The sequence below is a fragment of the Lytechinus pictus genome, chromosome 7 (genome assembly GCF_037042905.1).
Source record: "Lytechinus pictus isolate F3 Inbred chromosome 7, Lp3.0, whole genome shotgun sequence".
In the NCBI taxonomy this organism is placed as follows: domain Eukaryota; kingdom Metazoa; phylum Echinodermata; class Echinoidea; order Temnopleuroida; family Toxopneustidae; genus Lytechinus; species Lytechinus pictus.
The window spans coordinates 27,151,928-27,165,580 of record NC_087251.1 but is presented as its reverse complement, the minus strand read 5'-3'; the positions used below and the strand labels follow the sequence as shown (position 1 = coordinate 27,165,580).

The following is a 13,653-nucleotide window of genomic DNA, read 5'->3' as shown; positions in this document are numbered from 1 at the left end:
CATCAATTAACTGGACCAATGCGTAAATCATTTTAAAATCTCAATAATAATTCATTTTATGACTCACGAGTTATTGTGATGACGGTTATATACATTTAAATCCATTGGGAAAAGGAATTATGCCCATATGATTTCTATGTGTAGATCTATACGGAAAATAAATTATAACAATTATTCTAAAAAATGAAGAAATAAATTATCAGCATCGTGGTTATTATGAAACTACTTGAAAAAATGCAATTGTTTTTTCTATCAATACATTGTGTCTCAGATCAGCGCGGATCCAGGATTTTCCAAAAGGGGGATCGAGCCGGGGGTGGATAATTCAAAGGGGTACACTTGTGTTTTAACGGCATTTAACATTACAAATTTTAACTGTGCCTCTCAAAATTGGGGGGGGGGGTCACGAGCCGGCTCTGCCCCCTCCCCCTTAGATCCGCCAGTGTCTCATATGCATTAGACACTGTGATATGGCCTGTAGGCCAAGTTATCTTTCTTGACTAAATTTCTGAGGTCAACTTGAACACCATGTTAAATTTGTTAATCAGGACTCCCTATAACAATATGCCCATGCAGGCCTACATGTTATTTTTTAATATTCATCCCTTCCAAATTAGAAAATAACAGTCATAATGTGTATCGAAATGTTATGACCGAAGCAAAAACAATTGGGGATGTATCATTGGCCTGTGTATTATGCGCTATATTGATATTCCTATATAGGCATTTTTGTTCTCAGTTTCGTTAGATTTTTTGTTAATTTAAACTGTAATTCTGTACATTCAATACTATTTAACTTTTCCATTTGCTTTCGCGCTCATATGTCATCATTGTGTTCCGTTTCTGTGCTATCACAGTACATGACCCATAGGTACTGTACGCGCATGGCAGGCTGCGAACACGTATCGAGTAATGGCGGCCGGTCTCCGCGTAATCACAGCGATTTGACAAAGTACGCCCTCTAGCGTTATTAGTATATATCTCTATGTCCTTGCCTTACATCCCTATGACATCAGGTATGCGGCCAATTTGAAGTCTCCATGGGTATAGTGATTACCAATATTTACAACTTTAAAAATTCATAACTTTCTTAATGTTTGTCTGCTATTGTTCAAACTTTCACTTTTCAACTTGTCTGATTTTTCTTTTTTCCTCTTAATACAAGTTTTTATTTGGGTTGGATTCTCCTTCAATAATTGGTAATGGCAAGCCCATAGTTTATGCCAATTAATTTACATAAAGAGTGGGCTCAGTAATGTCGTAACATATTAATGACTAATGGACGCGTATTTAGTGCCTTGTGTCAAAAGCATGCACTCCTCATTGCAGGGGCGGTTCCAGGATTTTCCAAAGGGGGGGGGGCACATTTTCTGAAGAAAAATAAAGGTTTTCACCCTCCCCCCCAAAAAGGCAAGGGAGGGACATGAGAAATGTGCCCCCCCCTCCCCCGCTGGATCCACCAGTGCCTCATTAGAATCTTCCTCAATGTTTGAGCTAATGATGTGTGAAATGTTTGTGATTCGTATGTAAACTATGGTATCCATCCAGATTCGAATCCACCTTTATTAATTCTAGCCATCATGTTTCCAATGCTGATTACTCAACAGGAAAACAATTACACACAAGGTTCCACAATGCCCCAAAGAGCCCTGGGAAAAAAAAGCCTCTGAAATTCACATAGGGTCCAATGCAAACTGTAATACAGTGTAGCAAAATTGGGCTATTGAGCTCAAAAAGTAACCCCAGAAAAAATATTCATTTTCTCCCTGATACAGAGACTAAGCAAATCCCCATTTGGTCTAATACCTGATAGATCTCACAGAAAAGTAATATATTCGCTTTGGTATAGATCTGTGGATGATTCCAATCAGGATTTAATACCTTTTTCCATAATTAATTCTGGTACAGTAAGTTGAAAAAAAGCATTTTTCAACCAAAAAAAGAGCCAACTATTCAGGGATGTGAGTAGCCATAAATAAAAAAATAGCTGAAATTGTGAAGCCTACGCTTTGTGTACAAAGTACATAAAAAGCTGAAAACAAAAATGCTGGACTCACTCCCCTGACTATATGAAGAAGGTAAATAAAAAGGAAGAAAATGTACAATCATAGCATTTATCACCAAAGAATCAAAGGTTAATACTGCTGATACATGTCCTATTTCAAGGGTTTGAGTCATACAATTGATTAAAAAATACTATGTTATATTTCAAGTAATTATATTTCAAATAAATTATACATCATAATTCGCCAATAACAAAAACCAAAGTTTGAATGTGACTGATACAATGAAAGCTGAGCTGAAATATGATTTCAAATCAAGAGCTAACAAAATACTGTAGTCAAAATTATATAAATTTCATCATGATTACATGAAATAAGCAATACCCCCCACCATGACAATTTGCCCAAGGTATTCAAGGAAATAAATTGTTATTTTTCAAAGCTAAATAAAAGTAAAGTACATGTATATTGCACATTACTATCGGTTATACAGGTTTTAAAACTGGCGTAATCCTTTGCAGAGGTGACCGGATTCACCTCGCACTCACAGAGATCACCCTCCCTCCACTTTACTCTATTCTGTGCTCCATCCTCCCTCAGCCGGAAACTCCCAGTGTCACTGACCTACAGAATGCTTATTTTGATACTATTCTCATTTGAAATATCAACCTCCAAATTTTCTGACCAGACAAAGGTTTGGAGGAGTGAAACAAACATTTCTATTACACATGAACAGATCAGAACGTCTTGGAGTCACTGACCTACAGAATGCTGAATTCATGACCAGGCATGGCAAAACCCACAAAATGTTGCCAGAAATATCCCTACTGAAAGAGGATATTCTCAGCTTTAACCCTTAGTTTACGAGTGGGGTGGGTCAACTGACCCCTCTTAACAAATTCGCAAATATGCTACTCCCCAAAAATTTCTGACTTTTTATTATCAAGCCTTGTGCCTTTTTAAAGGCCATTTTTGCAAATTCGGACCGACCATTACGACACTGCCTGGTTATATACATGCATGTCAACCCCTATATTGCTCTAACACATGATTTTTGTCCATTTTCAATGCAAATTGTGTTTTAAACCATTGTGGCTTGTGTTGACAATCTGCATGTAATTTCCTCAAGGGATTGGGGATATAGTGATTTCAAGTTTGATGTTGGTGATCTCAAGCCCAAGAACAGCATAAAAATTATAGTAAAACTAACTTGTACTGTTCAAAATCATTAAAATATAGAGTCACTGACATGCTCATGATATGCCTGGTATTGGGAATAATCCTATTCTGTCTTGTCTTTCCGTTAATGCCCACAATCATAATATTGATTATGGCATATGAATGTCAAGATTGACTTGACCTGAATTTTGCTGGGACCAGCAGGTGCAATGCACCAGGTGAACACCCTACTCTTTGAAGAATAGTGTATTGGTTTTTACTTGCATAGGTTGTAACCCTCCTATACACGGGACCAACATTTGCGTCCTTTCCGATGGACGGGGTGTTTTTCCAACTGCATTCACACCTGCACTGAATACAGTGGTGAGGCACGCTTACACACAACACTATAGCATCGGATTTTTTGTTAAATGCGTTTTGGAATGAGCGGGACTCAAACCCCTCACGTTGAGATCTACGATCTTATCCAAAACATGCGCTCTAACCGACTGAGCTATACTGCCTCCCTTCGGACAGGATGTCAACATAGTGTACTTATGACACTTGTAAAACAGAGCTATGTCCCCTAACAACCAGCATTTGAAACAATTTGGTCTGGGGAAAAAACCTGTATGAAAAGGATGTAAGCAAAAGCAATCTTATAAAAAGCTAGCTTACATCCTTTTTATTAGATTGTACATACGATTATTGTGAATCACTCCTCTCCCCCCTCTCAACTTGAAAAAAGCTATTTAAAAATAATATTAAAGAATAATATAAAAATAATAATAATCCCAGTTGAATTAGCTAGTGATGATGTCCCATGGCTAAAACAAGGGGTGCTAGGCATCCGAGTACAAGTGCTGTTAATTCCCCACAAGTGAAGCCTTGCCTGACGTCTACCGCCCCCTCTGGGTCCGTGGCAGGGGTGGTGGATGGTCGAGGTGCTGCTATCTCGGGTAATACATGTACTGTTGCTACGTAGAGGAAAGTTCCTGCTGAGAACAGCATGGATAGGCCTGTTGCATTGACGGATAATAACGCCTCTTTACTGGCCTGTCGGTCATAGAAGATGAGAAGATAATAACAGAAAACTATGATCTTACAACTGAATGAATGGAAGCGAGACATATCAATGGGGAAGTACATGTATATCACAATAATTATTATAACTGATTGACTAACAAAACTTAACAGTAATCAGATTTCAGTATCACCCTGATTGTGCAAAATCATAAAATAGCACAAGCAAATAGCAACGATGGCAATAGTATTTATCAACACTCCCTGTGTAGAAAGTATAATTGCATATCATTTTGAATCGACAATAACTGGTAATAATATGATAATAATAAAAACACTCAGTAAGAAGTTTGGATTAAAGTTTGATGATTTTGAATACAACAATTTTATTGTCAATCCTGTTATTGACACTTTTATGTGTAAAGGTGTATATACTCACATGGCTGAGGCTAAAATATGTGAATATAGCCATAACTGGAGCGGCTAATGAGAAGATAAGAAGATGTTTTCGTATCCTATTCCTCTCATAGTTTTCATGTAAAAGGAATGTGACAAGTCCAAAAGCAGCAGGTGCCTGTAAAAAAAAAGCAATCATATATGTTTATTTGACATTTACAACAGATATCAATTTTGAAATACCATTCAAACACTGTAGACTTTAATATGTTGTCCAATCCCTACAAGCATTCAAGCCTTTTGCTTTTAAAATGAAGCAAGTACAAATTCCTTTAAACAACATCTTTCCATTCTAAATACAGGAGAAAAGATATCTGTAATGGATATTGTTAGCCACTTTCAATGAAATAAGGTAACAAAAGTGAAATAGATAAAGCCTGGTCAAATCTCATTGACAATTACAAGACATGTAGAGAAATCAGATTTTTAAAGTGTCAAAATCCACATAACTACATATATTTGTATTATTGCTTTTGTTAAGGATTCAACTTTTCCACTTCATGCCATACCCATATTGTCATGTAAACACAGATATGGGATTGAATGGACTATAGTCAGGCTCCACCGCACTCTGCAAAGCTTAACAGGTGGAGCATTTTTTAATTGAGTTGGTTGCCTTACCTAGCAGTAAAATGTAACTATCTGCACAAAAAGTCATACAAGCAGTACTTATAGGTCAATTGATTTAGAGTGATGATTGATAGTTTTAAGCACAAATTGTAGGAATATTTTGCTGCAACTCCATGTCAAAGCATCAAGATCACCAGAACCGACTCAACGACTTGCTGATAATTCCCTGTGTGTATGCATTCGGAATTCAAACTGTAAGTTGATATATTTTTCCTCTGTTCATTTTGTATGAAAATTTGCATATGTAATTGAGAGGGTCAAGGTCACAAGAAATATCTACATTTGAGAAAAGAATGAAGATTGTCAAACAATTTATCTCAAATTTAATCTATGTCATATGTCCAAGACTATGAATCGGTTCAGGGTAATTCAAATATTTCCTGTAATTATCCTTGTTTTGACAAACAAGAAATTGATTTTATTTTGATTCAATGAAACAAGGAATAAACATAAACATATTTTTATTTGATTGAGGAAACTAGGATTGTTTTTCATAATCATTTATATGGTTCTCCAGAAATTCATAAGATGGTCTTTTCTAGACCCAAGTTAATGTTCTGAGTTTACTCAGATGTGACAGCTTTAAAGTATTAATATCCAAGTACTGTACTCAAATAAGGGCCTTTGATTAAAATGATTAATTTACCTTATGTAACATAATAGCAATAAATACAATCATTTGAACATCGGCCCTTGATGCACTAGCAGCTGCCCCCATGGCAATGCCGTCAGCTGAAAATAAAACATAAAATAAAATGAGTTTCTATATGTAAATATCTTTTCTCAAGCAGATTTTAATAATTATTGTACTATGAAGTGCCAATTTACAATAAAAAAAAAAACACCTTGTTCTTGCATGGTTGAATTGTGACCTATTTATCTGAGGTGCACGTAGATAATATCAATAAGTGTATGAATAATAAAGCTGATTCTTATATACACCTTTCAGATTTATTTTGGTAGAGGTATTTTATTCATGAAGATCATATTATGTTGGCAACACTTCTAAGATGTTGCACTGGTCATGAGATTATATCCTGTTTTTCACACAATTCATTTTTATGGAGCCTAGACTACATTCCCTTGAGAAAATTCCAGCCAAGCACTGTGACGCCCACATTGCTAAAGGAAACAGTAATGACGTAGCCTTACCTGCGGCATGTACCACCAGACCTAGTGTAGCGGTTATGCTCTTCCTTCCTGTTCTACTTGTTGCTTCCAGTTCACCTGTAAAAATAGAATAATTTTAAAGAATCATATTTACTGGCATTCTATATGTCAACATCTAGCTCAATTTCTACAAGCCGATGGAGAGCATTTCATCAACACTTTTGTCCGACAAGTTGTCCGATCTGAAAACTTTCCTTGATATTGATTGGCTGAGAAGCACTGTTCCTATGGTAACTGTTGGATAAAACAGGTCTTGTCAGATAAACCATCTGACAAGTTCTTTCATAAAACGCTCCCCAGAATCAATTTCAAGGGGTTTTTTCTCAATAAGGTTTGAACAAGCTATCCTTTTCAGGGTATCAGCTAATAACATGTGACAATACTGAAATTTAGGAGAGGCATAACCTTTGAAAATTGATCCTTTGCATAACCTTTGTAAATTGATCCTTTATAACTATTTGATTCATTGTAGAATATGAATTTTGAGTTTAAGATTCATTAAAGCATGATACATGTATTATATGGAAAAATGAACAAATACTTTCAAGTACTTCTGAAAACTCTCAGAAATTAAAAAAAATATCTTAGCACTTGCATCTTTTATTCAACTTAAATTAACCTCACCTCTATAATTAATGTCCTCTTGAAGAAAACATAGAAATATTTAAAGAAGGATTACAAGTCACCACTGTAATGCCGAGTATATCAATCAGCATTAATGATTGATTATTGATTAGGGGAATCATCCTATCATTCAAAATAAATGCCATAAAATTCGTAATCACCCCTGTTCTGGTATTTAATAAGATTTCTAAGAGGAATTTAATACAAAGACATTAACATAAATGATAATACCCAATGATAAACCTTGAACAAATACTATTACATGTACATGAAATTATCCTACAACCAGGGTCGATCACCATTAATCTTCTTATCAGATTTACAACAAATTTTGGGGATTTGCTGCAGGTCATACATCAGGGAATAATTTGACTTCTCAAAGTAGATGAGTATTTCTGGTTGTTATATGAGAGCAGCCTTCAAATATGTTCTGTACAGTCCTATTTAAGAAAAAAAAAATGCTACAAAAAAAAATTTGAGTAGCAGTCTTAAAAAATGTGGAGCAAATTGCGATGAAATTCCAGGGAAAATATCCCCTGTACATGAATATTTAACTCAAATATTTCAATAGATGCCTTTTCTACCACTTTTTATCCTAGCCCAAGAATCAGTCATTAACACCATTTCAATGTTTTAAGAGCTAGATATGTCCACCAAAACTATGCCTGAGCAGGTATAGGGTAGTGAGTTAGTGACAAAGTTTTCAAGTTACGTCTGTGCTGAAAGTAGTATCTCTGTGGCGACTCTTACACACTAAACACACTTTAACAATAGATTTTCGTCATTGCAGCTACTGTTTATTATTTCTAAACATACATCAGAACTCAGAAGTTCATCAAAATTCAGGAAACGTTCTTAAAAAAAACACACACTTCTCCTGGGTAAAAGGAGGCAATTTCAAATAATAGACTCACCCGGTAACTGTGAATGTGAATGCCCATGGCCACCGCCTATTTGATCCACCAACAGCATAAAAACAAAACCGAATACCAATGCTATACCAATCAATGAGTGGAGGTCTTCGACAGAGGAGTGGGCGTGGGTATGGGCGTTGTCAACAGCTGCCTCGTGATTGACTTCTTGAGCTCCGTCTGCTTTGTTTTCTGGGCCGACTAGTACTGCTCTTGCTTCGTCATGGTGACTATGAGGAGCTGTAAGAGGATACGGAGAAACGTTCATGTTTCACAAAAAAATACTTGAAATGGTATAAATATGATTCAGAGTATAAACCAATTCTTAACATCATTTGTAGTACAGGAATTTTCTCTAAATGCAATATTTTAAAGCACTATCAATCTTTTTTTTCCAATGGTTAGATCTTGCAATGATTGGTATTATGTTTTTCAAAAGCAATCTAGTTACTGTAATTGAAGTTCATGTACTTCAAATAGATGTATTGCACATATACATGTACATGTATTATGTAACATAGGCCGACATGCTTGTATAGCAGGACGCCTGAATGTACTCTAAAAATGTAAAAGGTCACCATGAACGATACACTAGAACTAACTTGCTCTTTTGCCAACCAAATCATATTTCAATAGCATGAAATAGCAGTTTGTAACTTGTCATTTATTGCATATTTTATGACACATGGCCAATGTTTTGTTTTGTTTTTATTACCTGCATCTGCAAAGAGTGAATGTATTCCTTCTGGGATGATAACAGCCAATGATGTGCCGACAAGAAGCCCTGCCCCAATTACAGTGGTCAGTCTTGTTTTAGTCTGAAAGCACAAGGATTAAAGACAATCATTACAAGTCATCAAGCATGAGACAAATAACTAAAATTTAGTTATACTTTTTTTGCCATTGTGACAACAATAATAAGTTTTATTTATCAATAATATCAGGTACATGTAGTTGAGCCGTGAATTTACGATCCCCGTCCCAGGGGCCGATTGCACGAAAGGGTATTTCCATCTATTCTAAGGACCGTCTATTGCGTTGCCTATCTTTTATGATTTGCTGTATGTGCAGGATATTTCTGAAATTTATGATAAACAAATAAAATTCCTAGGCTAGCTTTAAATTTGTTAAACGCAACAATCAATTTTCATACAATGAGATATCACGTCTTTGTTTAAGACAAAGTTACACTTAGATCCAGGGGGGGGGGGGTACTCGACCAAAAATGTGGTACATGTACATGTAGGTATGTGTCGCGGGCGAGACAAAAAACGGGGGCTCTGGATCGTGCTTACTGTAAAAAGGAGGGTCCTCGGAACGGGCTTCAGAACTACAAATGTTTGTGAAAACGGGGGTCCTTGGAACGGGTCTCCTGCTGTGAGTATGCATCCCTATGGAACGGGCATGCGTGCATGTAGACCAAAAGCTTCGGTCTCTGTTATGTTGGTTGTTCCGCTGAACTCCATTGGCTCCACTCACCAATTACAGAGACCGAAGATCTAACTCGATCTGTACAGGGACTCTATGGCCATATGTTTACGTGTTAAGTTCGGATAAACCAGGGAAGTGGGAGTTGCGCGACAGCTGAAGTAACTCACTGTTTTTTCCCCTTTAAAGTTTATTTTTCCCGTTTTGATGCATTTCAGGCCAAAACAAAATAATCTGTTTTGGTCCAGTTCTTGTTATATACTTTTAAGAAATAAAGACAAAAATCGATGAGCCCCGTCGGGGGATTTTGCATTATCAACCCCCTAATGGTGGCTGCACGATCGCGAGCCATCTGTGTACGAGAAATTTAAAAAAAAAAAAAATGTTTTCAAAAAACTCCTCGAAACAGACGGCTGCCAGCTGTCCAACGTGCATGTAGCGTAGCTAGCCTGGCGGCACCGGCGCTGGGTGCGCTCGCGCAGAGGCGATGGTAGCGGACCAAAGCGGCCGAAATGGCGTGACAAAAAATTGCAGAGCTTTGAAGCGGATTTCTTTCTTCTTTTTTCTCGATAAGGAAAAAATGCTATATATGCTTTGGAGCGCGCGGCTTTCTTTATTCTTTTTCTCAACAAGATAAAATGGTATGCCTTGGAACAAAAATTTGAGTGTAAAAATGGGGGGTCCTCTCCACGGCACATACCCACCACGGTCCACGCATATATATTGAGTGCCCCCCCCCCCCCCGGGACTTAGATCTAGTAGATCTAGGCTACAGACAAAATGTTTGCTCTTTTGCAGGTAATTTATTGAAAATGCGTTTCACATAGCGCAATAAATTAAATAAATGGGCTACATGCATGAAAGACGGTTCTTGCAAAGAGCAATCATTCAATGAACAAGGTTATGATATAACCTTGTTCTCAGTTATATCTCCATGTGTGGCAAAATAAGGATGGCAATGTTTGGCTTATTTTCTCTTTTTCTTTGGGACAAATGCTTGATTTTTTTACACTGACAGTTTCCATTACACCTATTCGTCATACAACTTGGCCCCTAAGTAAATTTGATTCTTTAAATTATTTTTTTCTTAATTAAAAATAGAGATTAAAAAATGAAAATTTTCTTGCCATATTATTTTTCACCAATAGAGGGCGTACACAAAAATATGCCCAAAATTCAAGTTTTTGAGCGCTCTCGTGAATACAAAAATTATTCCCAAGTTACTAATGAAAAATAAATTGCAACTGTACGGAAATTAGTAATTTTGGTCACAAAAGTGATATCTTAATCATTTTTTAAAGTGTGTGCTCTGTACAGCATTGGCATGCCATAGTCCAACCTGTAGATTCCCAACAGGCAGGGTGGTTGCAGTGAACAAGTGGCAAAGAGTAGATCCTGGCGCTAGTGTAGTTTCGCACCTCCCCGTTTAATGGTTTTCAAACATGTACAATCTCACCCTAAATAATTCACAACCTAAAATACTTGCATCTGAGCCTCCAAAGTCCAGTAGAAGTTGAATATTTGCAGTTTTGACACTTTTTTTTACAAAGTTTTACATTTACACCTATTTCGGAATCACTCGGTCGCTTGAAGCTCAGCGCTGAAGAAGAGCGAGTTTTTCTATGGTATCTTCAAAAAGATTTTTTTTCCCCTCTTTCAGCTTGCACCAAGTATTACGGTAGTGGTTGTGCAGAGTGGTTGATGTTTGTTGTGTGAAGGTGTGTGTGGGGTGTTTTCACATTTCTTATTTCATTCAAAAAATCACACACACCCCACACACATACCTTCACACAACAAACATCAACCACTCTGCACAACCACTACCGTAATACTTGGTGCAAGCTGAAAGAGGGGAAAAAATCTTTTTGAAGATACCATAGAAAAACTCGCTCTTCTTGCACTTCACTAGGTGGTACGTACTGTATTTGCAGTTTTGACACTTTTTTTTACAAAGTTTTACATTTACACCTATTTCGGAATCACTCGGTCGCTTGAAGCTCAGCGCTGAAGAAGAGCGAGTTTTTCTATGGTATCTTCAAAAAGATTTTTTTTCCCCTCTTTCAGCTTGCACCAAGTATTACGGTAGTGGTTGTGCAGAGTGGTTGATGTTTGTTGTGTGAAGGTGTGTGTGGGGTGTTTTCACATTTCTTATTTCATTCAAAAAATCACACACACCCCACACACATACCTTCACACAACAAACATCAACCACTCTGCACAACCACTACCGTAATACTTGGTGCAAGCTGAAAGAGGGGAAAAAATCTTTTTGAAGATACCATAGAAAAACTCGCTCTTCTTGCACTTCACTAGGTGGTACGTACTGTACGCGTACCGACTGCTTATGTGCAGCGCTGAGCTTGATCAAGCGACCAAGTGATTCCGAAATAGGTGTAAAACTTTGTAAAAAAGTGTCAAAACGGCAAATATTCAACTTCTACTGGACTTTGGAGGCTCAGATGCAACTTTTGCAAGTATTTTAGGTTGTGAATTATTTAGGATGAGATTGTACATGTTTGAAAACCATTAAACGGGGAGGTGCGAAACTACACTAGCGCCTTGATCCTTTCCTGCAATCGGCCTTGGGCTATTCTCCTTGGCACATAGATCTACCACATAAATGTCTCTGCCCTCTGCTCTGGCCCGTGCCCCATCCCCACCATCACCATGCCTGTCCCCGAGCCAGACCCCGACCCGGCGTCGTTTCCTGAAGCAGATGAGGGGAACCGCAGATAGATGATCATGAAGTTTGGCACTTTCTGTTGTTACTCACCTCCGACATCGTAATGGATAGAGGGACTGATCCAGCAATGTAACAACCGATCAACATCGCAAGCGAAAGTAGTATAATACCCCATGTTTCTCCTTTATCTTCGTCCATGTTGAGTACCGTAGAATGTTGTGATCTTGCTTTAATTGTTCCAGCGCAGCTTTTCACATAAAAATGTATGCAATATTGCTTGTGTGTTATTTGCGTGCGTGGCTAGCTAGCTCGCTGCCCAAAACTGTCACTCCAAACTAGTCTAAAAAGTAGACCATGTATTTACCCCCTTGGTGAATCGCATCATTCTTAGTTTAAAAAAATACAGCTTTCATGTATTAAAATTTAGAATAAAAATATGAAAAATTGTTAATTTGATCAAAAATCACTATGAAAGTTTTCAGATGTTTTAAAACATTACTTTAGTGAACCAAAAGATTAAAGTGATAAGTTATTAAGACTAAACCAATGCAAACTATGTAACGCGAAATAATAATAATAATAATAATAAACAGTTCTTGTATAGCGCATATCACAATTATGAATAATGTCTCTATGCGCTTCCAAAGGACTTGGATATTATTACCCCAGCTGTAGCTTGGCTGCCGTAATAAATAGGGGAAAAGGAAATATCATGATAACAATTTATGTTAAAAATGTTAGACCTGTTTTTTTTCCATAGTCCAGGTCAGGAGCTTCAGCTCCTGTCTAAATTATACGAAGAATGACATAAACTGTCATTAATATTTTACTTTAATTTATATTTCTAGTAAACATTTATAATAGTCCAGGTCAGGAGCTCCAGCTCCTGTCTAAATTATACGAAGAATGACATAAACTGTCATTAATATTTTACTTTAATTTATATTTCTAGTAAAAATTTATAATAAAAAGTTTATTTTTTCAACGTTAGCAGGGCCGTAGCCAGAAGCATTTTGTTGGGGGGGGGGGGGGGTGTACCAGCTAAATTTGCCAACTAAATTTGGCGTGACAGCGCCAACGTGAGCACATGGGGAGTCTGATGGGGGATGTGCCCCCCCCCCTACAATAATCACATGCCAAAAGATTTTGAATTCTTAGAATTAAATTAGTGGCATTTGGTGAATACTTTAAAGTAAATTATACAAAGATATTTGCACTGTAAAAATAAAACATTTTGGATCAAAATAGAAAGGCTAGTGTGCCGTAGTTGCTAACTTGCAGTATAATGATATACCCTATGCATTAATAATATCAAAATCAAAGATTTGTTAATTTTTAATTGACCTTCTGTGCAAGATGTCTCAACTAAAATTTCAAGAGTGCTACTGCTAACAGTGGCGTGCCGTGGGTCGCGGCATTTGGGGGGACCAGCAAAAATTTTGAGTCATTAAGTGGGCGCGCGAAGCGCGCTCAATTGCCAGGTATACTGACCTAATAGAGACATTTTAAGGACTGTGCAATTAAACGGATATGTATCTTAGTGATCAAATAATGCGAGCGCGAAGCG

At 37.1% G+C, this 13,653-nt stretch overlaps 1 protein-coding gene across 1 annotated transcript; it reads right to left on the bottom strand.

Annotated features, from left to right (window-relative positions):
* Positions 1-2,201: 2,201 nt before the first annotated feature.
* LOC129264642 (zinc transporter ZIP9-like) lies at positions 2,202-12,412 on the bottom strand. The gene is made up of 7 exons (XM_054902551.2): positions 12,177-12,412; positions 8,691-8,793; positions 7,979-8,215; positions 6,423-6,497; positions 5,917-6,002; positions 4,624-4,758; positions 2,202-4,217 (listed from the first exon to the last, which is right to left on the bottom strand). The coding sequence occupies exons 1-7, from the start codon at positions 12,282-12,284 to the stop codon at positions 3,969-3,971; spliced, it is 993 nt and encodes a 330-aa protein (XP_054758526.2). The 5' UTR covers positions 12,285-12,412; the 3' UTR covers positions 2,202-3,968.
* Between the last annotated feature and the right edge of the window lie 1,241 nt (positions 12,413-13,653).

What these genes read in the sequence shown, in the direction of transcription:
- LOC129264642 (XM_054902551.2), bottom strand. Translation starts at nt 12,284, where the DNA reads ATGGACGAAGATAAAGGAGAAACATGGGGTATTATACTACTTTCGCTT. An exon ending in TTCACTCTTTGCAGATGCAG is followed by an intron (nt 8,216 to 8,690) that starts GTAATAAAAACA and finishes ATCCTCTTACAG; the next exon opens with CTCCTCATAGTCACCATGAC. An exon ending in TCTGGTGGTACATGCCGCAG is followed by an intron (nt 6,003 to 6,422) that starts GTAAGGCTACGT and finishes TTTTATTTTCAG; the next exon opens with CTGACGGCATTGCCATGGGG.